This window comes from Rana temporaria, chromosome 3, assembly GCF_905171775.1.
Source record: "Rana temporaria chromosome 3, aRanTem1.1, whole genome shotgun sequence".
Taxonomy (NCBI): domain Eukaryota; kingdom Metazoa; phylum Chordata; class Amphibia; order Anura; family Ranidae; genus Rana; species Rana temporaria.
In genome coordinates, this window is record NC_053491.1 from 116,410,066 (window position 1) to 116,436,853 (window position 26,788).

At 38.3% G+C, this 26,788-nt stretch overlaps 1 protein-coding gene across 3 annotated transcripts in view; it reads right to left on the bottom strand.

Moving 5' to 3' along the window:
- PLXNA4 (plexin A4) overlaps nucleotides 1-26,788 on the bottom strand; it is a 910,139-nt gene that overhangs the window by 44,960 nt on the left and 838,391 nt on the right. For all 3 annotated transcript variants that reach the window (XM_040343305.1, XM_040343306.1, XM_040343307.1), the window contains one exon: nucleotides 23,007-23,106. In XM_040343305.1, the coding sequence (XP_040199239.1) occupies nucleotides 23,007-23,106 (100 nt within the window). The remainder of the gene's footprint in view (nucleotides 1-23,006; nucleotides 23,107-26,788) is intronic.

The following is a 26,788-nucleotide window of genomic DNA, read 5'->3' on the forward strand; positions in this document are numbered from 1 at the left end:
GAGGTGGTTGCCATTTTTGCATAGCTTGCTTTCTAAAATTGGTGTAGGAAAACATTGGATGCCTTCTGCTGCCATTGTGCTGTTCTGGGTTGCTAGTGTGTCCCTGCACCTTTAAGGGGGAATATGTTTCTTCCAGACATACTTATTCTTAAGTTATCCATTGCCAATTTGCTTCAATATGGAGTCACTCAAATGTAATGCCGCGTACACATGATTGGAAATTCCGACAAGAAAAGTCCGATGTGAGCTTTTGGTCGGAAATTCTGACTGTGTGTATGCTCCATGCTTCCAACAAAACATTGAGAGCAGGTTCTCTATTTTTCCAAAAAGTTCCTATCAGAAAATCTGCTTGTCTTTATGCAATTCCGACATGCATTAAAAAAACACACATGCTCAGAATCAAGCAGAAGAGCCGAACTGCCTATTGAACTTCATTGATCTCTGCTCGCCGCACGTCTTGTACGTCTACGTGTTCTTGATGGTTGTTTGTGTGACCGTGTGAGCCAACATTCCGTCAGAAAAAATCCACGGTTTTCTTGTCGGAATTTCAGATCATGTGTATGCACCATAAGCGTTAGGACCACATTTTACAGAGGGGTCTTGATGAGGCAGTGAGGCTTCAACATACACCTATCAGCCATTACATTATGATCACTGACGGGTAAAGTGAATAACATTAATTATCTCAATACAATGGCATCTGAAAGTGAGTGGGATATATTAGGCAGTAAGTGACCATGTTGTCCCTAAAGTCGATGCACCGAAAGCAGTAAACAAATGGGCAAGCATAGGGATTTGAGCAACTTTGCAAGGGCCAAATTGTAATGGTTATATGACTAGGTCAGGATCTATAAAAAGTGATCCAAGGAAGGAAGCAAAACTAGCAAACCTGTAACAGGGTCATGGATGGCTAAAGCTCATTGATGCACGTGGGGTGTGAAGCCTGGTACATGTAGTGTGATCCAATAGAAGAGCTACTTTAACTCAAATTTAAAAAAAGGTTAATGCTTGTCATGAACAAAAAGGCGTCAGAACAACTGTGTAACTGCAGACCAGTCAGACTGCCCTTGCTGACCCATATCCACATTCAAAAGCACTTCACAATGGGCATGTAAGCATCAGAACTAAACCACAGAGCAAAAGAAGAAGGTTGGCTGGTCTGATGAATTCAAGAACGGTTTGAGGAACACAACAATGATGAAGTCTCCAAATTCTCCAGATCTCATTTCAACAGAGCATCAGTGGGATGTGTAGGATACCACAGCATACATTCTAAGGTCTAGTGGAGTCTATGCCTCGATTGGGTTATGATGGGTGCATAATAAAGTGGTTATGATTAAGCACTGAGACAAGAGTGAAAGGCGTCAAACTTCAGTCCCCCGCTGTGTGCTTAACACGTGTATATGCTGTGTAGTTTGGATTTATAGTAATAAAGATGCAGCCATCTGGATTTTCCCTCTCTTGTCTGGGTGGTCATAATGTTATGGCTAATTAGTGTATATTTGCAAATGTGTGCAACTAAAACCTCTGTGAAAACTGTGAAAGGTGATGTGAAAACTTTTGTTTGTTTTGACTGTGCAAAGCCCTTTCATGTGTACATTGCTTCAAAGGCTAGTTATAAATCAAGCTGGATGCCATTTTGTAGCTTGCCTATCCAAAATGTAAAAAAAGTGGTTTATAATGACTTTATTATCTGCATGCATTATAACTGCCTAGACTTCTAAATATGCATTTCAGAATTTCTGTATGTATATACAGAAAAATCAAACATTTACAATTTCACACACTTTGAATCTCCTGATTCCATCATAACTATCAGATTATTTTTGTAAATACTGTCAATTATGTGTTTCATAAAAAATATTATTGCACTAAAATGTATAATTTAATGATTTCCTGAAGAGTAGTGATCATTTCTTGAATTCTTCATAAATATGGCACTTGAGATTTTAACTGAAATGAATTATAAAACCTCAACATTTTAACACCTCCATAGAATCTTCTAATTTCCAATCCAAAGAGTAATAATAAAACATAAAGACCTTTTTAATGTAATAGATGTATTCACATACTGTACAGTAAATCTAGAGGCAGAGAGGTCATTAAACCAGAAACTGGGGGATGTACCATTGCAGTATTTCTAGCAATGCTCCAATGAATGAAATTAATACTGCTAATTACACTCCTGTAAAGTTTAAACATGTTTAATGATGTATTTTATATGGTTATTAACACGCAGAAGCATTACTGATGATTCTTACATTGTCTTAAAGAGCACTGTTAATGCTTCCTGGTCTTCAATATAATTACCAGGTAAGTGTCATGTTCATTTAGACACCGACTGCTGTATACGGAAATTAATGATTATTTCTCATCCTCCAACTTTTTTCCTAACTTGGCAATAACAAGGAATGTAAGGAGAAAATATCTTTGAAAAGGTCACAGTGTCTTTCATTAATTGCAGTAACACTTCAGAAATTAATATTAATGAGACTTCTTGGCTCATTCGCATCAGTGGATGGTGCTCCCTAGGAGATTAAGTGACTGCAGTATTTCTGTTATCTGGAGTGGGGGAACTGCATTTATCCATGTTCATAGAGATGTGAAAACAATAAACTGCATGTAGCTAACCCCACGCGGTTATAAATAAAGATGATGCTAGACCCAAATCTGTAATTAACGTACGCATCAAAAGGGCACTTGAGAATATTGCAAGTCCTATCAAATTTTTAAAGCAAGTCAACTAAACTTCACAATATTGTTGCATTGAATTAAACATGTTTCTCTAACAGTTGGAAGCAAACTTGTTAGCCAATAACTTTAACAATATTTCATCATCATACAGCTTAAAAATATTTAGACACGTTATAGAGTTTACCAAATGTTTAAATTACTGGATGGAAACCTTCTTCATGTAGCTGTATGAAAGTAAAGGATGGTGCAGCTTTTATGCCTGTTGGTTATGTTATGAGAACAAACAGCCATAGGGAAGGTCTTTGCTAGCTACCATACAAAGATGTAAGGCGTATTCTGCTACTTAACCACATTACTTTTTTTGAGAAACACTCTACTGCCCCCTAAGCATAATCGTACGTAAAATGAGGCTGGGTTCCTATTTGGTGTTGTAAATATGTTTGTAGTTTTGCAAATTTTTTACAGCATTTTTCTGTTGTGATTTTCTTGTGCTGATAACATGCATTTCACAACCAAATAATCAGTGTACATAAATGTGACAATGAAATTATTGTGAAAGTCCATTAATCCTTAATTAGGACTATATTGTGACATTTCAGTCTCTATATTAAATAAAATGAAAATCTAAAAATAAATAAATAAATGTTCAGTTCTCCCCAAAATAGTGATCTTCTATTTCTTTCTTTCATCCAGTGATCAGTGCACTTCCACACACCAGGTGAAAAACCTGCTCAACTTAAGCAATTAACAACAAGCTCATCTATGTTAATCCTTCAAACCACCTCAGATGGTCACCTCTCTTCCCTCTTCCACAGATCCCATTTGATCTCCAATTTCCAATATACTAATATCCTGCTTATGGATTACATGTAACAGAATAGTGGATACATAATGCTTCCAGTTTTACACCTTTATTTAAATGCCCCTAAAAAAAAACACTTACAAGAGTAAGCGACTTTAAAAATACATCAGCCGGCTCACCACTCTCTGCAGCCACGGTAGCGGTGTGATATCACGGACTTGGCTCCTCCCTCCTAGACATATAGCGCCCTGTGATTGGGCTTTTTCAGTAGGGGCACATGTATGTACACTGATTATTTGGTTGCACTGCACTAGTTTATTTTGGATTTATGTTATAGGGTGTTGTGAAATCACTATAGAGTTGGAATTGGATAATGTATGCATTTCATTGTGTTTTCCTACAGTTTGCATGTTCTTGCCTATAAAATGTAAATCACTTATGTCAGCTATAATACAGTATACAATATATAGTACACAACATAACAAATGCACTACATATGTGTTTTTACTGCATTAAAATACAGTACATGTATTTGGGCCCCTAAATGCACATTTATACAGCAAGATGTTAAGACCACTCTCATACCACCAGTCAAGGGATTTATAAAGCCTGTGTTTTCTGCACAGTATCACAAATACATTAGAACCTTATAATTTGTCATTGGGAACTGCTTAGATATGAATACAGTCTACAGAGTTTTTTCCATTTCAACTGGATGGGCAATGACATCTATACTTTTTTTTTGATCCTCAACTAATGGTAAGAGAGAGGTCTTATCACCCTTATGCCCCTTACCCACTAAATTTGTAAAATAATTTCAGCTTGGTAAAGCAATTAGTTGAAGTTGAACTCCAGCCTTACTTTCAATCTTATACAGTTGTACATGCTCCTCTTTCTGTAATAAAATTGTGTAACCAGATTTCACAGCACACTGTGAGTTTCTCATAGGGTTCATTAGAAACTGCAACAAATCAGATAGAGCCTTTCTCATTTTCTAGCAAGAAGATGTCCAACATTATGTCGCCCTTTCCATCCCAGCTGTACTGTCCCTGGCCAACTCCTTTTATACATTGGATTTCACTTCTTATAATCATGGAGACTCTGCATCATATGTGGTCATTAACACAGTTTATTGTTTTCAGGAAGTTATTTACAGCACCCTGCTGGCCCCTCTTACCAGCTATGATCTGCCTGCATTACACAGGGGAGCACAGAGACCTAGTTATGATATCGCTGAGTCCAAAATAACGTATGTAAAACAGAAGGGTTTTATTTAATAATTTCATTAGCATGAATATGAGGGGGAAAGGAAAAACCATGGATGGCAAAATATAAGCAGATTAAACTTCAGCATTCATTTTAGCAAGGCAGATTATACTATGAAAAGTCATATTGGATTATGAATTTCTCATGTTTGAGATAACATTGCTTTTGATTCCTCTACATCTCAGTGCCACATCGCTACTCAAAATCATTACTAAAATGCTGCAGCAGCTCATATAACAAAAAATACACAAGTGTTCCATGATAAAGTGATGTTCAACAACCTTATTCAACAACCTTCTTCTGATTTCCAACATTAAAGAAACAATTTTCCTGGCCATTCTTGCTTCACTACATCAAATGATAACTAAATTGGGTTTTCCTGAGTGAAAAGTCATTGCTTACAATATTAAATAAAATAAATAGTCTGACATCTCCTAGAAGCAGCCAAAGCCTGCATCCCACTTAATTGGAAGTCCCCACACCCACCAACCATTGCCCAATGGCTCCACAAAGTGGACAATACTAGCCAGATGGAGGGCATGATCCTCACTAACCAACATAGGCAAGAGGTATATTCCAAGACGTGGCAACTATGGCATACATGTAAATACTCAGATGAGGGACAAAACCTCAGAGGGTCCGACTTAGCAACCTAATTAACTGACCTATTGCCGCGTCCTGACTCTTGAATGCTTGAGAAGGGCGACACCGTCCTAATGGACAGCCACCCGAATCCTTTTTTCGAATACACCTGCCCCTATCCCCCCCACCACAATTTTCCCTCTTCTTCCTTCTCCTGCCCTGTTTCTTTATCTCTGCGGTACTACACCGTTTACTGTGTTTCTCTTTATGATAAAAGGAAAAATTAGAAGGAAAACTAAACCCACAGGACCTGTCACTTCCACTTTCCAGGCACACCAAATTGTACTTTATACAAGTGGAAATGCCATGGGCTCACATAGGGCACACATGGGTGGTAATCCATACACGGCCTCCACTTCATTGTTTTACGTTGATGGGAACTCTGTATATATGTACCTTTGACTGTATCAATGCTGACATATTACTTACTTATGTTGTGGTCCCTGTGGACCAGTTTCTCTGTTATAAATAATAATAATAAAAAAAATAGCTTTAACTCTAATTTTTAATTATGTTTGGTAATTGTAAGAGAACAAAGGACTAGTACCATGAGTTTATGTCACTTTGTTTATGGGCACTATTTGAATTTAGCAAAACGAGCAGTTAACAGCTTTCTCTAAAGCCTGATTGTAGGGCCAGACTTAAGCCAAACTGATTCTACAATGAACAACAAAGGAGGAAAATTATTTGAACGCCTGCCTTTGCACACACATGAACTTTAATGGCACCCCAGTGTTAGTCTTTAGGGTTCAATATTGAGCTGGCTCACCCTTTTCAGCTATAACAACTTCAACTCTTCTGGGAAGGCTGTCCACAATGTTTAGGAGTGTGTGTATATGAATGTTTGGCCATTCTTCCAGAGGCACATTTGTGAGGTCAGGCACTGATGTGGACGAGAAGGCCCTACTTGCAGTCTCCACTCTAATTCATCCTAAAGATGTTCTATCAGGTTTAGGTCAGGACCAGTGCAGGCCAGTCAAGTTCCTCTACCCCAAACTCGTTCATCCATGACTTTATGGACCTTGCTTTGTGCACTGAACAAAATCATTTAGTGGAGGGGGGATTATGGTGTGAGGTTGTTTTTCAGGGTTTGGGCTTAGGTGAGGCTTGGGTGAAAGGAACTCTTAAGGTGTCAGACATTTTGGATTTTTTTTTTTTAAATCCACTTTATTTTTATTCTTTTCTTTTCTTATTTCATACATAGATATGCCTATTCGGCATCCATTACATTTCATTTGACATACATTTTACCACATTATTCCACATTTTTATATTCCTATAATACTCCAATGTACGTCTCTATCTTTTTATATCCCCCCCTCCCCCTCCCTCCCCCTGTCCTCTGCACTCTACATAGAAAATCTGTCCATCACCAATTTTGGTGGAGCGACACTCACATCTCTCAGCCAGGAATACCAAATCTCCTAATTTTGGACAATTTGATGCTCCCAACTTTGTGGGAACAGTTTGGGGATGGTCTCTTCCTGTTCAAACATGACTGTGCACCAGGGTACAAAGCAAGGTCTATAAAGACATGTATAAGCAAGTTTGGGGTGGAGGAACATGAGTCCTGACCTCAACCCGATAGAACACCTTTGGGATGAATTAGAGCAGAGACGGCAAGCCAAGCCTTCTCGTCCACATTAGTGCCTGACCTCACAAATGTGAATCTGGAAGAATGGTAAAATATTTTCATAGACACACTCCTAAACCTTGTGGACAGCTTTCCCAGAAGAGTTGAAGCTGTTATAGCTGCAAAGGGTGGGCCAACTAAAACTGGGATACCATTAAAGCTCATGTGCGTGTAAAGGCAGGCATCCCAATACTTTTGGTGATATAGTGTATATAGTACCTGCAAACACACGTTTTAATTGAATACTTTAATAATCTGATCTGATCAAATAATGTGTTAAGAATACTGATGTTTGTAGTTTCTGTATAAATTGAGTATATTTATAAAAAAAAAGTTATACGCTAATACAGATGCTGCACCTCTTAAGTAAAATAAATTGAATTGAATTGAAAGCTCAGTGTCAGATGTTTACCTGCTTAATTTCTTAAGAATTGCACAAGAAGCAAAACACTAATGCCGCATACACACGATAGTTTTTCTGCATGAAAAAAAACATTGTTTTTCAGCATGTCCAAAAAACAAAGTTTTTCCAACTTTATCATTAAAAACGATGTTGCCCACACACCATCGTTTTTGAAAAATGATGAACAAAGCGCGGTGACGTACAACACGTACGACGGCACTCTAAAGGGGAAGTTCTATTCGCCTTTGGGCTGCTTTTAGCTGATTCCTTGTTAGTAAAATTTGCGCTTTTTTGTCTGTTACAGCGTGATGAATGTGCTTACTCCATTCTGAACGGTAGTTTTACCAGAACGAGCGCTCTCGTCTCATAACTTGCTTCTGGGCATGCGCGGTTTTAAAACGTAATTTTTGCCCACACACGATCTATTTTATTAACACGAAAAACGACATTTTAAAAAACGACGTGAAAAAATGCAGCATGTTTGAATTTTTTTTTTGTTTTTCAGAAGCCGAAAAACAATGTGAAGCCCATACACGATCATTTTAAATGAAGTTTTTAAAAACGTTGTTTTTTTTCATGCCGAAAAACGATCGTGTGTACGTGGCATAAGTACTATAAACTCATGGAATTAAAACAGAATTCATTTTACCAAAAGCAAGCTGGACACAAACTTGAGCAATTCAAAATGAACATATGATAAAGAAATGCTTAAGTTGATATAACCCCTGAGTGAGAACTGCATATCCTAACGCCCAATACGTTCAGATATATAAGCAGCTGCATCTATATGCAAGTATTGACTTTTTTGGGGGAATTTCGTTTTTTTTTCCTTACCTCTTCTGCCTCCCTGATGATCTTTTAATGTTATGTTTAATGTCTTATAAAACTTCACTGACCAGTAGTGAGGCTCAGAAGTTGGGAGGCCCAAGGTCAAGCTCAAAGTTGAGATTTGTATACAACTACCTAAATCTCTAGATCATGGTTTCTCAACCAGGGTTCCATTGATCCATAGGGATCCTCCAAAGGTTGCTAGGGGTTCCTTGAGCAATGAGCAATCTTTGCCTCTCAGATAAGTTCCCACTGACACCATTGATCTTTTTAGCTATCTGTAAGGGGGTAATTCTTCCCAATGACCACAAGTGTAAGGTGCATTCATATGACTGACCATCTCACTAATGTATCATGAGCTGTAGACATAGTAATTTTTAGCAGGGGTTTCCTAGAGCCTGGGATGTTGTTTCAAGGGTTCCTTTGTGTTGAAAAGATTGAGAAAGGCTCATCTAGATCAATGCATAGTTTTTCACTAAAAGTTATCTATTATGACATTGTTTAATCAATGCTTTCTAAATTGTTTACGATTAGGAAACATTTGAAATTCAAATACCATTACAAGATAAAATGTGACTAGGTTGCTATAGGTACAATCAATGGCTGGAATTATATAACCTTAATATTCTCTTGGATTGCACCAAAGTTAGGCATACAGGGCCAGATCCTCAAAAGGGATACGCCGGCGTAACTGCTGTTACACCGTCGTATCCCTGTTTCTAACTATGGAACTGATCCACAGAATCAGTTTTCCATAGTTAGGAAGAAGATCCGACATGTGTAAGGGACTTACACTGCCGGATCTTAGGATGCAGTACCGCATCCGCCGCTGGGGGCATTTGGTGTCGAAATGCCGCCTCGGTATGCAAATTAGCACTTACGGAGATCCACAAAGCTTTTACGCTTCATTTTTTCTCCGTAAGTTTTAGTTTGCAAACGCAAAATTAGGGCTGCTTTTACAAAGTGTAAACTGTTTACACCTTGTAAAAACAGACCCTTCTGTCCAGCGACCCGATTTTTTTTTTGTTTTGAATTTTTTTTTTTCGCCGTATCTTTTTTTTTTCCCGACACAACTTTATTGACCCATCGCAATCCACAAAGCTCGGCGTAACGTAATTTCGCGCTATGCACGTCGGGAAAATGACGTCACGAGCATGCGCAGTATGGCCGGCGCGGGAGCACGCCTAATTTAAATGGGATCTCAAAAATATTCCGATTGCACACCTTCCGGCAAAATGGCCAAGTAGTAAAAGGGTGCTGAAACGATCACCGGCTGGGAACCGGAAAGCAAATCATATATATATATACTCGCCAGCACACCAGGAATCATAACGTCCAAAGATTTAATGCATATCTATTATGTCAAAAAGAGCAACGTTTCGAGGCCACGCAGGACCTCTTCGTCAGGCAAAAAGATACAAATACAATAAAGCAAACAAATATATAAGAAGCTGTCACCAATGAAAATCTTTGAAAAATAAAACCCACCCACCCCAAACACCTCCTCCCTCTACCCACCCATCCAATCAGGAGTCTACATTAGGTATGTTATGCAAGCACCTATTAGTGATCAGTTAATCACAAACAGGCATGAGCAAAGAGTCACATGGGGTACATACCCCCAGCTGTGTTCACGATCAAAACAGTGATCGCATAGCTGCTCAGTTGTACATTGCCAGAAAAAATGTATAATGTGACAGCGCGACTTGTAAAACAAGCCGCTGTGATATGGTTCAATGGGAGGTACTAGAGAGGAAGCGTGCTATATTCACCCAGGATAAGATAATAAGTGAAGAAAAGAAGAAACTTTTTATAAAAAAAGGTAAAATGACTAATAATAAGCACCAATACAGAACCATACACCTACATAGATAGACAAAAAAGAAGAAAAAAAGGAGAAAAAGAATAAAGAAAAAAAGAAAAAAAGTAAAATTAAACAATAATAAACAACTAGAAAAAATGTAAGAAATAAAGAATATAAATAAAAATAAAAATAGATGTAAATTAACATAAATAAACATAAATAGAAAAAAAACAAAATAAATATAAATAAATATAAATAAAAATAAAAATAAATATAAAAAATGAAAATAAATATAAAAAATAAAAATAAATAAATAAAAATAAAAATAAATAAATGCAAATAAAAATAAAAATAAAAATAAAAATAGAAAAATACAAATAAAAATAAAGATAAATAAAAATAAATATAAAACAAAAATAAAACAAAAATAAAACAAAACAAGGCAGAAATCAAAAAACAAAACAAAGTGAAATTACTGAAACAGAAGAAAAGAAAAAGCAAAAGAAAATACCAAAAAACAAAAAGGTAAGAAAGCACCAGGGTGAACAGACTGTTAAAAAAATGTAAGATATGACATGTAGACACAATACAGAGGGCTAACGGTCCGGGTGAGAACACCAACAGACAAATGGTCACTCAAAAACGAGCCATATCGATGTACATCCTATGTCAAACCTGCCTAAAGGTCTAAGTTGATAGGGTCATCGTCCATACATAGTCAAATGTAAAAATGTCTACAATGTCAACCATGAAAAAAGAAAACAAAATACAGTTAAAAGAAGCCCACAGGGGGCTTGAAAAAAACCGATGGTATAAAAAATACCATATGGGATGTCATTTCTAATATACAATGGCAAGATAAGATCAGAGAATAACTTTAAATAAATACGATGGCGCAAGAATAATATGCGATTGAAGAAGAACACTAGATAGATAAGCCCAATCAAAGGCCATAAGGCATTGCATAGGGGAGCTTAATGGAAGTCACAGCGATCAATCAGCGATCATCTATAAAGCACGTCAGTGACAAATTCGCGTTCAACCCACCAGGTTGCACTGTCCCTAATGTGTGTATCCAATAGGCCTCACGGCAAAGTAGTGCTCGATTCCGATCACCACCCCTATAGGGTGCTTTAACGTGTTCAATAACCATACCCCGGAGTTCGTGGATCTGGTGTTTGACTGTCACGAAATGTAAAGCCACAGGTTTGTTGAAGTCTACCTGTTCCCCCTTGGCGGTCTTAGTTAGGGCTACCCTAATGTCGCTCCTATGTTTTTGGAAACGCTTCTTAAATGGGCCTATAGTCTTTCCAACATATACCAATGTACAGGGACATTTTAGAATATAGACACAGAAGTCGGTGTTGCAGTTTAAATATTCGCGTATAGGATAGCGACCTCCCATATGTGGATGTGAAAAATATTCACCACAAATAAGGGAGTTGCATATATTACAGTTATAGCATCTAAAACATCCGGTTTTGAGGGATATCTTAGTTGCCGTCTTCACGTACTTGTGTCGTGGGTCAGCCTGTACTAGATGGTCTCGTAGCGTTTTTCCGCATTTGTACGCCATCATTGGTTTGGTCTTGATTGTAGGACTCAAAGATCTATCTGACTGCAATATTTTCAAATTGCGTTCCGTGGCGCATTTGATTGTGCCTGACTCTTGGTTGTACGTGTGAACTAGCATAGGGCACGAACTAGCCCTAGAGCTTTTGCTACTACCAGTTAATGCCTTATCTAGAGCTTGATCCAGAATTGGTCTGGGATAACCACGTTCGAGAAATTTCTGGTACATGATATCAAGTTCTTTCTTTTTATCTTGCTCATCTGAGCAGATCCGTAAGACCCGTACAAACTGTGAGATCGGCAAATTGTGGCGTAAATGCGTTGGATGTGCACTCTGAAAGTGTAGCAGAGTGTTTCTATCGGTGGGCTTAGTATATAGGGATGTGGTCATACTACCACCAGTGATGGTGATAAGTACATCGAGGAATGGAATACATTCACCCGAAATCTCTGGGTTGAACACGATCCCTGGGAAAATGCTGTTAATATACTCCACAAATTTCACAAAGTCCGTCTCACTCCCCGTCCATATAAAAAAGATGTCGTCTATATATCTCATCCATTTTTTTACATATTGATGAAACAAAGGAGATGGATAGATATACACCTCTTCCAGATAGCCTACAAACAGGTTAGCAAAAGAGGGAGCTGCGGAGCTCCCCATAGCTGTCCCTCTAATCTGTGTATACATCGTTCCTTCAAATCTGAAATGATTGTTCACCAAAATAAATTCAAGACATTCAATAACAAAAGCCCTTGGTAACTCAAGGGAACCTCGTTTAGACAAGAAATGATCAACAGCCTGAAGACCAGCCTCATTGGGTATGCAGGTGTATAGTGAGGAAATGTCCATTGTGGCAAGCTTCCAACCGTCATCACATGTGGAGGAGGGACCAAGTTTGTCAAGGAAATCACCCGTATCACGGATGTATGCTGGTAAATCCTTGACTACCGGTTGTAGATAATAGTCTACAACCTGGGCCAATGGCTGGGTGACAGAACCAGTGCCAGAAACTATAGGCCGAAATTTAAGGGGCGTGATGCCCTTATGGATCTTAGGCAGTCCATATATAACAGGTGTACGAGGAAATTCGTTGTACAAAAAATCAGCAACCTCGTCTGTCAACCAGCCATTGGTCCGACCGATACCGATCAGTCTCGCCAAACCATTCTTGGTACTCAATAGGGGATCACTCCCCAATAATAAATAACTAGACGTGTCAGCCAACATGGAAAGCATTCCCTCCCTGTAATCACTATAGTCCATGATAACCACCCCCCCGCCTTTATCGGCGGGCTTAATTATGATGTTTCTGTCATTCTTGAGGGATTTCAATGCTGAAAAGTCCATAGGTCCCAAATTGGTCTGTGCGTTTTTGGAGGCTTTATGAACGACATCATGTTTGATCGTTCTGATGTAGCTTTCGATCGAATGAAATTGTCCTGGAGGAATAAACTTACTTTTTAGTCTAAATGGAGACGGTACTTTAGATAATGACATAGGTTGATTGTGAAAGAATTGTTTAATTTTCAAGGTACGTTCAAACTTGAACATCTCTACTTCAAAGTCAAATAAATTTAATCTGTTAGCGGGGCAAAATGACAGACCCTTGGACAACAATTTGGATTCACCCTCAGTGATTGGTCTTGAAGAGAGGTTAATCACCGGGCACGCCCGGTTCCCCGTCTCGTGTTCATGCGAGGTAAGGGGGGGACCGGATTTCTTTATTTTTATTTTTATTTATATTTATTTATATTTATTTTGATTTTTTTCTATTTATGTTTATTTATGTTAATTTACATCTATTTTGATTTTTATTTATATTCTTTATTTCTTACATTTTTTCTAGTTGTTTATTATTGTTTAATTTTACTTTTTTTCTTTTTTTCTTTATTCTTTTTCTCCTTTTTTTCTTCTTTTTTGTCTATCTATGTAGGTGTATGGTTCTGTATTGGTGCTTATTATTAGTCATTTTACCTTTTTTTATAAAAAGTTTCTTCTTTTCTTCACTTATTATCTTATCCTGGGTGAATATAGCACGCTTCCTCTCTAGTACCTCCCATTGAACCATATCACAGCGGCTTGTTTTACAAGTCGCGCTGTCACATTATACATTTTTTCTGGCAATGTACAACTGAGCAGCTATGCGATCACTGTTTTGATCGTGAACACAGCTGGGGGTATGTACCCCATGTGACTCTTTGCTCATGCCTGTTTGTGATTAACTGATCACTAATAGGTGCTTGCATAACATACCTAATGTAGACTCCTGATTGGATGGGTGGGTAGAGGGAGGAGGTGTTTGGGGTGGGTGGGTTTTATTTTTCAAAGATTTTCATTGGTGACAGCTTCTTATATATTTGTTTGCTTTATTGTATTTGTATCTTTTTGCCTGACGAAGAGGTCCTGCGTGGCCTCGAAACGTTGCTCTTTTTGACATAATAGATATGCATTAAATCTTTGGACGTTATGATTCCTGGTGTGCTGGCGAGTATATATATATATAATTTAAATGGGAATCGCCCCCATGAAAAGAGGAACGCCTTGCGCCGGCGGAATTTAAGTTACACAGCCAAAAATTTCTAGGTAAGTGCTTTATGGATCGGGCACTTAGGTAGAAATTTTAAGGCAGTGTAACTTAAATGGGAAAATGTACGTTACGCCGGATCTTTGTGGATTACCCCCAGAGTTCACTGAACAAGAGTCTAGCTTACAACAGATCAATACAATTAGCAGCTAGCTCAGTGTTGTATTAACCAGAATGTCACGGCTGGGCACATGCACATAGAGGTACGTCCTGTGCTAGTACCCAGCCGTGGGTCGCGGGCACGCGCCCGCAACCCGGTCCGAAGCTCCGGGACCACGGGACCCGCGGACACGATCGCCGCTGGAGTCCCGCGATCGGTCCCCGGAGCTGAAGAACGGGGAGAGCTGTGTGCAAACTGTGGCGGCGGCATCGATCGCGTGATCCCTTTTATAGGGATACACAATCGATGACATTACACCTACAGCCACACCCCCTACAGTTGTAAACACACATGAGGTCACACATAACCCCATCAGCGCCCCTTGTGGTTAACTCCCAAACTGCAATTGTCATTTTCACAGTAAACAATGCATTTTAAATGCATTTTTTGCTGTGAAAATGACAATGGTCCTAAAAATGTGTCAAAATTGTCCAAAGTGTCCACCATAATGTCGCAGTCACGAAAAAAAAAACGCTGATCGCCGCCATTAGTAGTAAAAAATAAATTAATAAAAATGCAATAAAACGATCCCCTGTTTTGTAAACGCCATACATTTTGCGCAAACCAACCGATAAACGCTTATTGCATTTTTTTTTACCAAAAATAGGTAGAAGAATACGTATCGGCCTAAACTGAGGAAAAAAATATATTTTTTATATATTTTTGGGGGATATTTATTTTCAAAACTGTCGCTCTATTTTTGTTTATAGCGCAAAAAAATAAAAACTGCAGAGGTGATCAAATACCACCAAAAGAAAGCTCTATTTGTGGGAAAAAAAGGACGCCAATTTTGTTTGGGATCCATGTCGCACGACCCCGCAATTGTCTGTTAAAGCGACGCAGTGCCGAATCGCAAAACCTGGCCGGGTCCTTTACCTGCATTTTGGTCCGGGTCTTAAGTGGTTAAGCTTCTTGATTGGAACTGCTGGAGTCCCAAATCTGGAAGTGACATTATACTGTTGATTTGTTGCAATACCATTATAAGGCCAAGATTCCAAAGTGTGCTATGATGAGAGAAATGCCACCAAGATTATTGATGCACAGCAGAAACTGTTATTTATGTAACCTGTCATTTGTTATCAGTTAAGTGAATGTTATTTTTATTCATTTAAATTGTGTGTGCAAGCTATTTCACTGGTACTGTTATTGAGAGATGTAAAAAATTAGATAGATAGATAGATAGATAGATAGATAGATAGATAGATAGATAGATAGATAGATAGATAGATAGATAGATACATCTTTGGGGTCAGTGCAAGTAATTCAATATCCTAATTCTCCAAAAATAATCCATATACATCCACCACTTAATGGCTCTGTATTTTTCATGAAAACATTTCTAACTGGAGTTAATTTACTACAGGTTAATAGGCAGTTGCACTTTGCAGGGGGATTTTCCACAAAGCTTAGTGAATGTGGTGAAATTCCACTTTGTAAAAAAATACCCGATCTCATGCAAGGAAGAAAAAAAACGACATTTTTGCTTGCACATGATTGGATGATAGATGTCAGCAGAACTTCATCTCATTCACTAAGCTCTGGGGAAGTTTTCCCTGTAAAGTGCAACTTCTCTTGCAAAGTGAAGCAAGAGGAGGTGACTACATCCCTACATACAGTGGGACCATGGAGCATGAACATAGGCACTCTTTAAAAGGAAGTGCAGTCCCAACAGCAAAAAAACGAAAACATTTTTTTTTGGAGATTTGGGAACAATAGAAGGTACTTTTTGAGTTAGGAATTCATACATGAATAGAATTTTTAAACCAGTGTTGGTGTCACTTTAATATATTAAGATGAACAGTGTCAAACAACTGACAAATATATTTAAGAAGTGATCACTGAATTAGGAGTCTGTGTGCCAAGAACTACAATGATGGCAGTTGTGAGAGTCTACATTTCAGGTCATAAAATCAAGCGTCAAGCCTAAGCACCTAAATATCACCGATTTTACCTAGAATTTGCTTTTGCACCATTTCATTGAAATGGCCCAGTGATGTATTCTAAAATTAATGTGCCAACATCAACATTTGAATTACACAAAAAGCTTTAGGAATAATTACAAGGAATTATTTCTTCCTAACTGGTTAAGAAATTAGCTTTTTAAAATGCCAGAAAATTGTAAGTAAGCCAGTACTGAGAAATCTCTCCTGGTGCATTTCTTTAGAACAATGTAAGCATCTCTGAAATGCCTTTATGCACTGATTCAAGTAATATACAGAGACCATGCAGATTTCTCATTTGTACTAAAATTGCAGTAAATGATGTATCACACAGTGATATTATTTTAGCATTGTTAGCCAGTCAGACGTACACTTTAAAAGCTCTTCACTATGTTGAGTGTTGATTTAACTGTTCACTGAGATGTGCAGCAACATTGTGTGACATTTTTGTAAGTTCCTATGTAATTAAATAGCTAGTACTAGTTAGTCAAACTAAGTTTGAATTGTTCTGTAATATTGAATACAGTTAATTCTTCATCAAAGTGACTTCTTCAGTTTAAATGTGTGTCAAATACATACCCCCGCATTTATACGCCATCAAAAAGTTTACGTTTTCCAAATTATTTACAGATAAATGCTACAAAGTTGTGGATGCATAAAAAATAACCCTTAACCCGTACATACATTCTTCAACAACAGAGTAACATAACATAGTTGGTGGTTGTTAAGGCTTTTTTCTTTATCTTCATACATTCTTTGCATGAAAGTAAAAAACCTTCTGTGTGCAGACCCTCCCCCCACCAGCCCCTCCAATACCTACCTGAACCAAGCGATGTGCACGAGAGCGGCTCCTCCCGGGTCTCTTCCTCCTCGTTGGCTAAGACCGCAATGAGAGCCACTGGCTCAGGCTACTGTGATTCAAAGCTAGTGAGCCAACGAGGAGAGAGTGGGTGTGGGGCTGAGCTACCATAGAGGCCGTGAACATGTGACCCTTATGTGCATGCACGGGGTGACATCACCCTGGACCATTCAAGCAGCCAAAAATATGAAACCCAGAAGAAAGACCAGATGAACATGGAAGCACTGGGGACCAGAATCGTCCCTCCATCACATATTTTAACCAATCAGTTCTATCGGTAATCAAAGCTATAGAAACTATAGAAGAAAATGTAATGTATTATTTCTGCAATACAGTATGTTAAGAGTTTCCTTTAACCTCCCTGGCGGTATGATTATTTTAGATTTTAGGTGCTGAAAGCGGTACAATTATTTTGCAAGGAAATTTGGCGTTTTATACTGTAGGCCTGTAATTCTTAGGAATAACTCACTTAAATCTGACCAAACAAGAGTCTAGTAGGCATCCCGGGTATGAATTTAAAAAAAAAACAAAATGATAAATTATAATATAATAAAGAATTATAAATAATTATAACAAATAATAATATAATTATAATAAAAATTATTCAATAATGTAATCAACTCAAAATCACTGAAATTTGCTCAGTTGCAGAATTGTCGCTGTCATTACTTTTATTTTTTTATGACGAATTTCCCCACAAATCTCTATCGCTCAATTCTGCAAGTGATTATAATTTATTATCGCTGTTTTCTAAAACCATTTTTGACATAAAGGGACACTTTTGGTTGCTATGGACAATTTACAGTTTTCAGGCAGAAAGAACAGTTTTTATTATACAAAAGAACATGTAGGACACTGGGCAGACCACTAGGGACAAATGGGGTGTGTATTTTTTACATACAGTACTGTAATCTATAAGATTACAGTATACTGTATGTAATGTGTTTGTTTACTTTTTTGAATTTGACGCTGTTCTCCGCCCCTGTGCGTCGTAACGTCACAGGGAACGGAGATCGGCGACACACAGGGACACTGTGTGAATCGAGCGAGGACCCGCTAGCTCACACAGCGGAGAGGCATCGCTGGATCCAAGGACAAGGTAAGTAAACCATGCCTGTGGATGCTGCGAGGCGAGCCCGAGTCTGGCTCGGGGTTACCGATCGCAGCACAAAAATGTAACCGCGATTCAGACTTGGGAATACCACCAGGGGGGTTAAAACAGCCATTTCCTTTGATAATACCAACTGTTACTCAAATTTGAAGTGTTAAGATAATGCATAAGTCCCTGATGTATTATCTGTGAATAAAAAGGTTGTTGCCATTTGTACCTGAATATCCAATTTTCCACCAATGGGCTTTACTATTTTCAGGCTGCACATTCTAGGAAAAGGATGAGTTTGAAATAGAGCAGATTGTGAAGATACCACTAAGTTTATAAGCTTAAGAATTGAAAAGTTAACTTCAATAAACTGTAAGCCAGTCACATGCTTCACTATGATGCAAAACAGAGAAGTTTTGTCATTCTAGGTATCACTTGAAAAAGAATAAGCAGTTTTATGTATAGAAAAAAGGCTGTAAAACCATGTTATTATGTTTTGGCACATTTTAGGTTTTGCAAAAGTTGATTTTATTAAATTAATTTGTACACACAACTATTTTGCCTTGAACAATGACATCTATCTTCAGTGTATGGGTACTGCTATGGGAAGTAAAATGGCACCCCAATATTCAAACTTATTTATGACTGACCTGGAAGGCAAATTCCTGAACAGCATAAAATAAAATCCCTACAGATATTATCACTGTATCAATGATATTTTCATCATATGGACAGAAGGTGAAGAAAATCTAAAACAGTTTTACTCATTGATAAAAAAAATTCAATCAATCAAACTAAAAATGGATTATTCAAATATACATGTCAACTTGCTAGAAACCACAGTATACATCAGGGATGCAAACGTTAAACTTTGATATGCAGGAAACTGACTGACCGATGCCATCAGATACCATGGAATATGTTCAGACCCAGAAAACAGAGATAAACATCTCAGAACACTAGCAGACTTCTTCCATAAGAAAGGTTTCAAAGACAACAAACCATTGACACCAGCATAAACACATCCTTGAAAACCCAAAGAGAACATCTCCTCCAATATGGGAAAAAAAACCAAATAATTGTGTACCTCTAGTGTCCACATATAATACAGCAGTAGAAGGGATAAAAAGGATAATCAATGATTTACAACCCATCATAACAGAGGATGAAACTATGAAATAAATATTCCAACAACCCCTGGCATTCTACTACCAGGGCTGGACTGGGACAAAAATTTGGCCCTGGACTTCATCCAGACTGGCCCACTTTGACAGGTCTCTCCCATGGCAGTCGGACAAATCCTGCACCCCCCCCCCGGCCACCCAAGCCCCCTCTCCCCCTTCACTAGCCACTAGCCGTTCTATTTTATTAGTAGAGCGTCTGGTACTGGTATTCTTATAGGCAGTACCAGTGGGGAAGCTAGACATTATTTCACCCGGGGCAAGGAATCAGTTCGGTGCTCCCCCTTATGGGACATGATTAGGCAGAAGTGGGAAACTCCCAGGTCATAGCTGTTGAGTCAGCTGTCTGTCCCCTCCCCCATGCTCCTCTGGTCCTCCCCCTGCTTCTCTGTTCCCCCCCAGGTGAGCGCTGCAGGGAGGGGGAGGGGGTGAGCGCTGCGGGAATAGAGAGACAGAGGAGCCGACGGGGGCAGCGTTCCGCTGTCACTGAAGCTGGCCCACTGAGCCATCGGCCCACCGGGAAACTCCCTGTAGTCCCAATGGCCAGTTCATCCCTGTCTACCACCCAACTTCATACATAATCTAATAAGCAGGAAACTTCATTCATTCTGAGTCAAAAATAATGGTAGTAAACCCTGCAAACTGTGCAACAAAGTCTATTCATCTAAAAGTATCACACACACACAACTCCCTCTGTCTTATCTCACTAACTATGCTTGTTATATTACCATTGCCATGTATATTTGTGTGTCTGTTTGTTTGTTCTGTTTTTTTTTTATTATTATTATTTCCATCAGGGATTGTCTTCTTTTTTTCACAATCAAGATTTTCAGAGATTGTCTTCTTTTTTAACATTCTGCTAAAACTTTTATGAATCAGTACTGCTAGGACCTTGAAGAAGGGGACAAACCCCGAAAGCTTTTCCTGAAAAATTGTATGTTAGTCCAAATAAAAAAAGGATCATGGACAGTACTCAAAAGGTTTTGCAAACACATCCTTTGGGCATCAATTAAAATAAAAATATGAACTCTTTCATTACACAATCCTGTTCCTTTTACGTTATGAATTCATAAGATGTTAGATGTTGCAATACAGTTGTGTATTATGTGTTGGGCAAAGTATTAAAGTTGTACAGTACTTACAGGATTTACAACAGAATATATAAGAAGCAATGGATCAATATTTTTTTTCAGCAGTCTGCTTACCAGACAGTGAGAAAAAGTTTGTTTCAGCCAGCGTGTTAATGTACCAAAGGAGATTAATTGAAAGCATCAGCCAAGCTCCCTGTACAGCTCTGTTGACACCACAAATGCCTCATTACATTCGGTTTTGTAAGTGACATTCTCAGCAAAGAGGTTGGGGGTTAAAAGCAGAACCTAATGATCCTTCAGACGCTGGTAGACATTGCATGCCAGTAATAACCAGCCTGAACATTTCCCATAATCCAATTCATCATCAATTTAATAGCTGTGGTAAAATTGAAATATTGGCTTCAGTAAAGTACATTATGGCTGGTTGCTGTAGGTTACACGTTGCCCCTTGTACTGCTTATTTGCAAAGCTTGTAAATGTCACACGGTGGTTGGCAAACTACAGTTCTATTTCATTTCAGTTGGAAATTAATTATCAAATACACTCATTTATGAAATTAATTCAATAAATAATTGCCTGGGTAGCCGCAGCAATTTATCAGCAGACCCATTGACCGACAAAGGATAACTAGGACATTATGTATGGAAAAAAAATAGTTACCCAGTTTTAGTAAATCAACCCCATTATTTAATCTATTTCCCAGTGTACAACAGAACAAAAAGAAGACAACATGATAAACACTATGGAATTTACTATGCTTAGTAAAGAAAGCTGCTAGAGCCCTGTTAGCTTTGTATAGTTGTCTTTTTCCCAGCTGCAGATTTTACCTCACTTTCTGTCTGGTATAACATTGTTCCCAGAAAGCTAAAACTCTATCATGGATAGCAGGAAAACCTGACATGTGTTCAAACCTTACACTTTAAAGCTAAAATATACTAATAAAGTATTTTCCTGCTTCCTACAATAAAACTCAGCTGATTGATCAGTTGTAAAGGACACACAACTTGTGTTAGACATCATACTAACATTTTATATCAAAACTGACATAAGCTGTCCTTCCTATAAGCATTACACTGATATGGTATATTAAAGTTGGATAATATCTACTGTCAAGGTCAATTAATATTCTTGAAAACACAGCCTGGTTTGAGCACCTTATGGGTATTCTCTTGGCAATATCTGAGTGCCTCTTCTTGGTAATCTAACAAGGCACAACAGATGCAACAAAAGTGTTATAGACACTGGATCTATTACAGATATTAATAAGTATGCTTTTGTAAAGTTGTCTTTACAACTACAGCAACTATAATGGATGTAGTACTGTAAGAAGTAATTTATTGTGAAGACTAGGAAAACTGTTCAGTGTAATAGTGTGTGACAAGCACTGCTGTGATGGGTATGATGTTACATGTTTCTTTCTAGAAATGCACATCATTTATTAAACTCATGCATGCAGCTCAACATATTTGAGTCATCACAAAAAATTGGAGTTTGGCCAAGCAGAATATTTAACCTGCTGTTTCACATTAATAACATATTTAAATGCAACAGAATGTATTTACTATATAAGGCCTCGTACACAAGACCGAGGAACTCGTCGTAAATGAAACATTGTTTTCCTCGATGAGTTCTAGGCTTGTCGAGAATCTTGAAAAGCTTTCTTTGCATACACACTGTCAAGACAAAATCTCATCGTTCTCAAACGCGCGGAAGTACAACACGTACAACGGCACTATAAAGGGGAAGTTTGATTCCACTGGTGCCACTCTTGGGGCTGCTTTTGCTAATCTCATATTACTGCATGTTAAGTAAAAGTTTGGTGAGAGACGATTCGCGCTTTTCAGTCTGTTACAGCGTGACGAATGTGCTATCTCCATTACAAACCCTACTTTTACCGAAGGCATGCTCCCATCTCATACTTTATTCTGAGCATGCGTGGGTTTCTGAGCATACACACACGAACGTGTTTCTCGTCGTAAACCAGCCAGACGAGAAACACAATGAGGAAATTGAGACTCCCGACGAGGAAAAAGCGAACTTGTTCTCTTTTCTTCTCGTCGAGTTACACAACAGTTTTCTCGATGAAAAACATACACACAACCGTTTTTCTCGGCAAAAAAGCTCTGCCACCAAGTTTCTTGATGGATTCTGTCGAGGAAAACGGTCGTGTGTATGAGGCCTGAAATACAAAGCTCAACACAATTCCACAGTAGAAATTAAATTTTATCTTTGTACAGTAATTGTTCCTACCCATTGGGCAACATCTTCTTGGGTACTAAAAATTACTGCATGTCATTGGTCTTTTACCTTATTAAACCTTCCTACATAAATTTGATATGCAAAAAAAGGGCACAATATTTACATATAACAATATATTCAAGTGATGAATGTCCCTACACAATTAATTTTCAACAATTTGTCAAGACAGCAAAAAAATTTCTCACCGTATCTGCTGGCGGAAGTCCTGGATACAGTGGAGTTGTTGACTGCATTGTATTCTGTCACCTGCTTAGACACAAGTGCTACCACTGCACCATCTGGAACCTGATAAAAAGAAGCATGAACACAAATCACTCAGGTGTTAATATATAGCACGTGTGGTAAATGACAGTCAATATCTCTTTTTTTATACCTAACATGCTCCTTTTGAATTTTTATTTTTTTTGACCATCTAATTTGTTGTTTAAGTTTACTAGGTGTTTTAGGGAAACAAACATTTTCTAGGTTGTCACTTCACATTGGAAAGTGCACTTATAGGCAGTTGGTGTGTCTGATGGGGCATGCTATATTTTCATCTATTGCAAACCTTTTTAATGTTATAAGGCAGCTTAAATGGTGGCACTATGGGTGGACCTTTGGCACCGGTTGCAAAACTTTTATTAAAATGAATTGGACTAAGAAGCAGACCTTGTCCACTGTGTGTGCAGAAATTGTCTAAGGTCGTAAAAGAGCTGATACGGTAAGGATAGAATGCAAACAAAGAATTTCAAATGAGGTTTTAACTACTATGGAATGGAGAGACCAGAGATCAATGGGTCTGAATCTAGCTTAATTTATACAGTGCTACAATTTGAAGAAAAAAAGAAGGAAGAATGTAAGAGACAAACAAGAGAGATAAAAAAGAGAGAGAAAGGAGATGGGTAGATGATAAAAATGGTAAATAGAAAAAAATGAAGGTATAAGTCTATGTCAGTGATTAACCTCCCTGGCGGTATCCCCGAGCGTGACTCGGGGTGGGTTTTTCTTGCTGCGATCGGTATCCCCGAGTCACGCTCGGGGTAGACATGCAGAGCCTGCAGCGTGCGCTGGCTTACCTTGTCCTGGATCCAGCGATGTCACCACGCTGTGTGAGCGAGCGGGACCTCGCTCGATTCACACAGCGTCCTCCTGTGCCGCCGGTCTCCGTTCCCTGCGACGTTACGACGCACGGGAGCGGAGATCGGCGCCAAATTCAAAAAAGTAAACAAACACTATACATACATTATACTGTAATCTTATAGATTACAGTACTGTATGTAAAAAAAACACACCCCCCTTGTCCCTAGTGGTCTGCCCAGTGCCCTACATGTCATTTTATATAATAAAAACCTTTCTTTCTGCCTGAAAACTGTAGATTGTCCATAGCAACCAAAAGTGTCTTTTTATGTCAAAAATGGTTTTAGATCAGCTAGAAAACAGCGATAATAAATTATAATCACTTGCAGAATTGTGCGATTGCGATTTGCGGGGAAATTCGTCATAAAAAAAAAAAATAATGACAGCAACAATTCTGCAACTGAAAAAATTTCAGTGATTTTGATTTGATTACATTATTGAATAATTTTTATTTGAATTATATTATTACTTGCTATAATTATTTATAATTATTTATTATATTATAATTTAAAATTTTGTTTTTAAAAAAATGTCATACCCGGGATGCCTATTAGATTCTGGTTTGGTCAGATTTAAGTGAGTTATTCCTAAAAATCACAGGCCTACAGTATAAAACACCAAATTTCCTTGCAAATAATTGTACCGCTTTCAGCATGTTTTTTCAGACAGAATCATACCGCCAGGGAGGTTAAAAGATGACCCATAACAGCAAAATAGTTGCTAAAATAGTTTTTTTTTACTTCCTGCCTTTATCAACCCCATCAAGCTTCAAGTTTCATCTTGCCTTGCTGAATTATTACTGGGCACTTTAATAGGTAGATTCAGGTACCTGGGTGCAAACTTGCGGCGGTGTAGCTTAGCCTGTTTAGGCTACGCCGCCGTAAAAGTTAGCTAGGCAAGATTCTCAATGTACTTGCCTGCTAATATACGGCGGCGTAGCCTAAATCGGGCGCCGAATTCAAATGTCTTGGAGGGGGGCGTGTTTTATGGCAATGAGGCTTGACCTCACGTTTTTTACGTCTTTTTTTAACTGTGCATGCACCGGGCGCCTACATTTCCCAGTGTGCATTGCGGCTAAGTACGCCGCACGGGCCTATTGATTGAGACGTGGACATAAACAACGTAAATCCCGATTTGCGGACGGCTTATGCAAACGACGTAAAAAATGTGAATCTTGCGGCGGGAACGGCGGCCATACTTTAACATTGTTATTCCACCTAATAGATGGAATAACTTTAGGCCTGCTACTGCCTTACGGAAATGGCATAAATCGACTGGGGTGGCCGGGCGTACTCATTTACATATTCTACGCTGACCACAATGGAAGCGCCACCTAGCGGCCATCCAAAATATTGCAATCTAAGATAGGACGGCGCAAGCCGTCCTATCTTAGATATGTTTAAGCGTATCTCTGTTTGAGCATACACTTAAACATAAGTCGGCGTAGATTCTGAGTTAGGTCGACTTATCTACTGATAAGTCGGCCTAACTCTACCTGAATCTACCTATAAAACTGTCGTTTTCAAAGGTCACTGAGAACTGAGAATTTTTTTTTTTATGGGTGGTGGAATTTTTTAGTGAAGTGGAAAGCAAAAAGCAGTTACTTTGCCTAATGTGCTCTTTGGCCTTAATTCATCTCTGCTCATAGAAGAAATCAGATGTGGTTATTGTAAGCATAGGGCGATGACAACATTATCCTGCATTCATAGCACCATAAAAACTGATATCTACTGGAGGACCTTCCATATTTTCACATGTACATGGGAATTTTAAGGGCTCTCACTCACTGTAAGAAATGCCTGTAATGCTTATAAAATAGTAAATGCTTCTAGTGTTTAGATGTAATATAAAGGGTTTGGGAAGAATGAGAGGCTGGGCTCCTTTCACCCCACGTGTATAGGTGCAGTGGTACCATGCCTGTTTCTTGTAGTTTGGCAAATTATAAACAGGTACGCCTTATTAGGACTAATATATTAAAGTGTCAATACAAATAACTACTTTTCTAAATAGAAATGTATTCAGCTGAATATCAGCACCAGCACCATTACAAATTTAATGTATAAACATTTTAATTATACTACCTGGAGTTATTTCCTCGCAGACAATAATGCAATTAATTGTTTAAGTACAAATATAAACTTAAACAGGTAGCAATGAGAAAGTAGTTATTTGTATGCACAAAAAGGAAAAAAGTTAGGACTTTGAGGCCTGGTTTACACTGGTACGATTTGAAATGCGATTTGAGATGTCAAATCGCATCTCAAATCAGCGGCATTTGCCGGCAATTGTCAGCAATGGCACCGTCCTAATCCTGCACCAATTTTAATAAGTAGTTCCTGTACTACTTTTTGCGATTTCGGGCTGCGATTTACATTGACATCTGTGCAGAAACCTGCACAGATGTCTCTGAAATCGCGGCCGAAATCGGGACTGCCAGCGGGAGTAAAATCGTGCGAGTTCAGCTGAACTTGCACAGCTTCACTCCCGCAGCCCAGTGTGAACCTGGGCTGAAGGTGCTGAAAACCTCCCTTTGGAACAACTAGTCGTATACCATTTACAAATAAACAATCTTTTATTTGATTTGTTAAAATGTGTCTCAAAACGCATAAGACACTAGATTAAAACATAATGTACCAGCATCATACTACTAAGTATTATGTTTTAATCTAGTGTCCTATGTCTTTTGAGACACATTTTAACTAATCAAATCAAATAATTTTATATTTTTAAATGGTGTACAACTAGTAGAAATGGAGGAATTCAGCACCTTTAGAGTCCAAACTTTTTTCCTTTTTGTGCATACAAAGAACTACTTTCTCATTGCTACCTGCTTAAGTTTATATTTGTACTT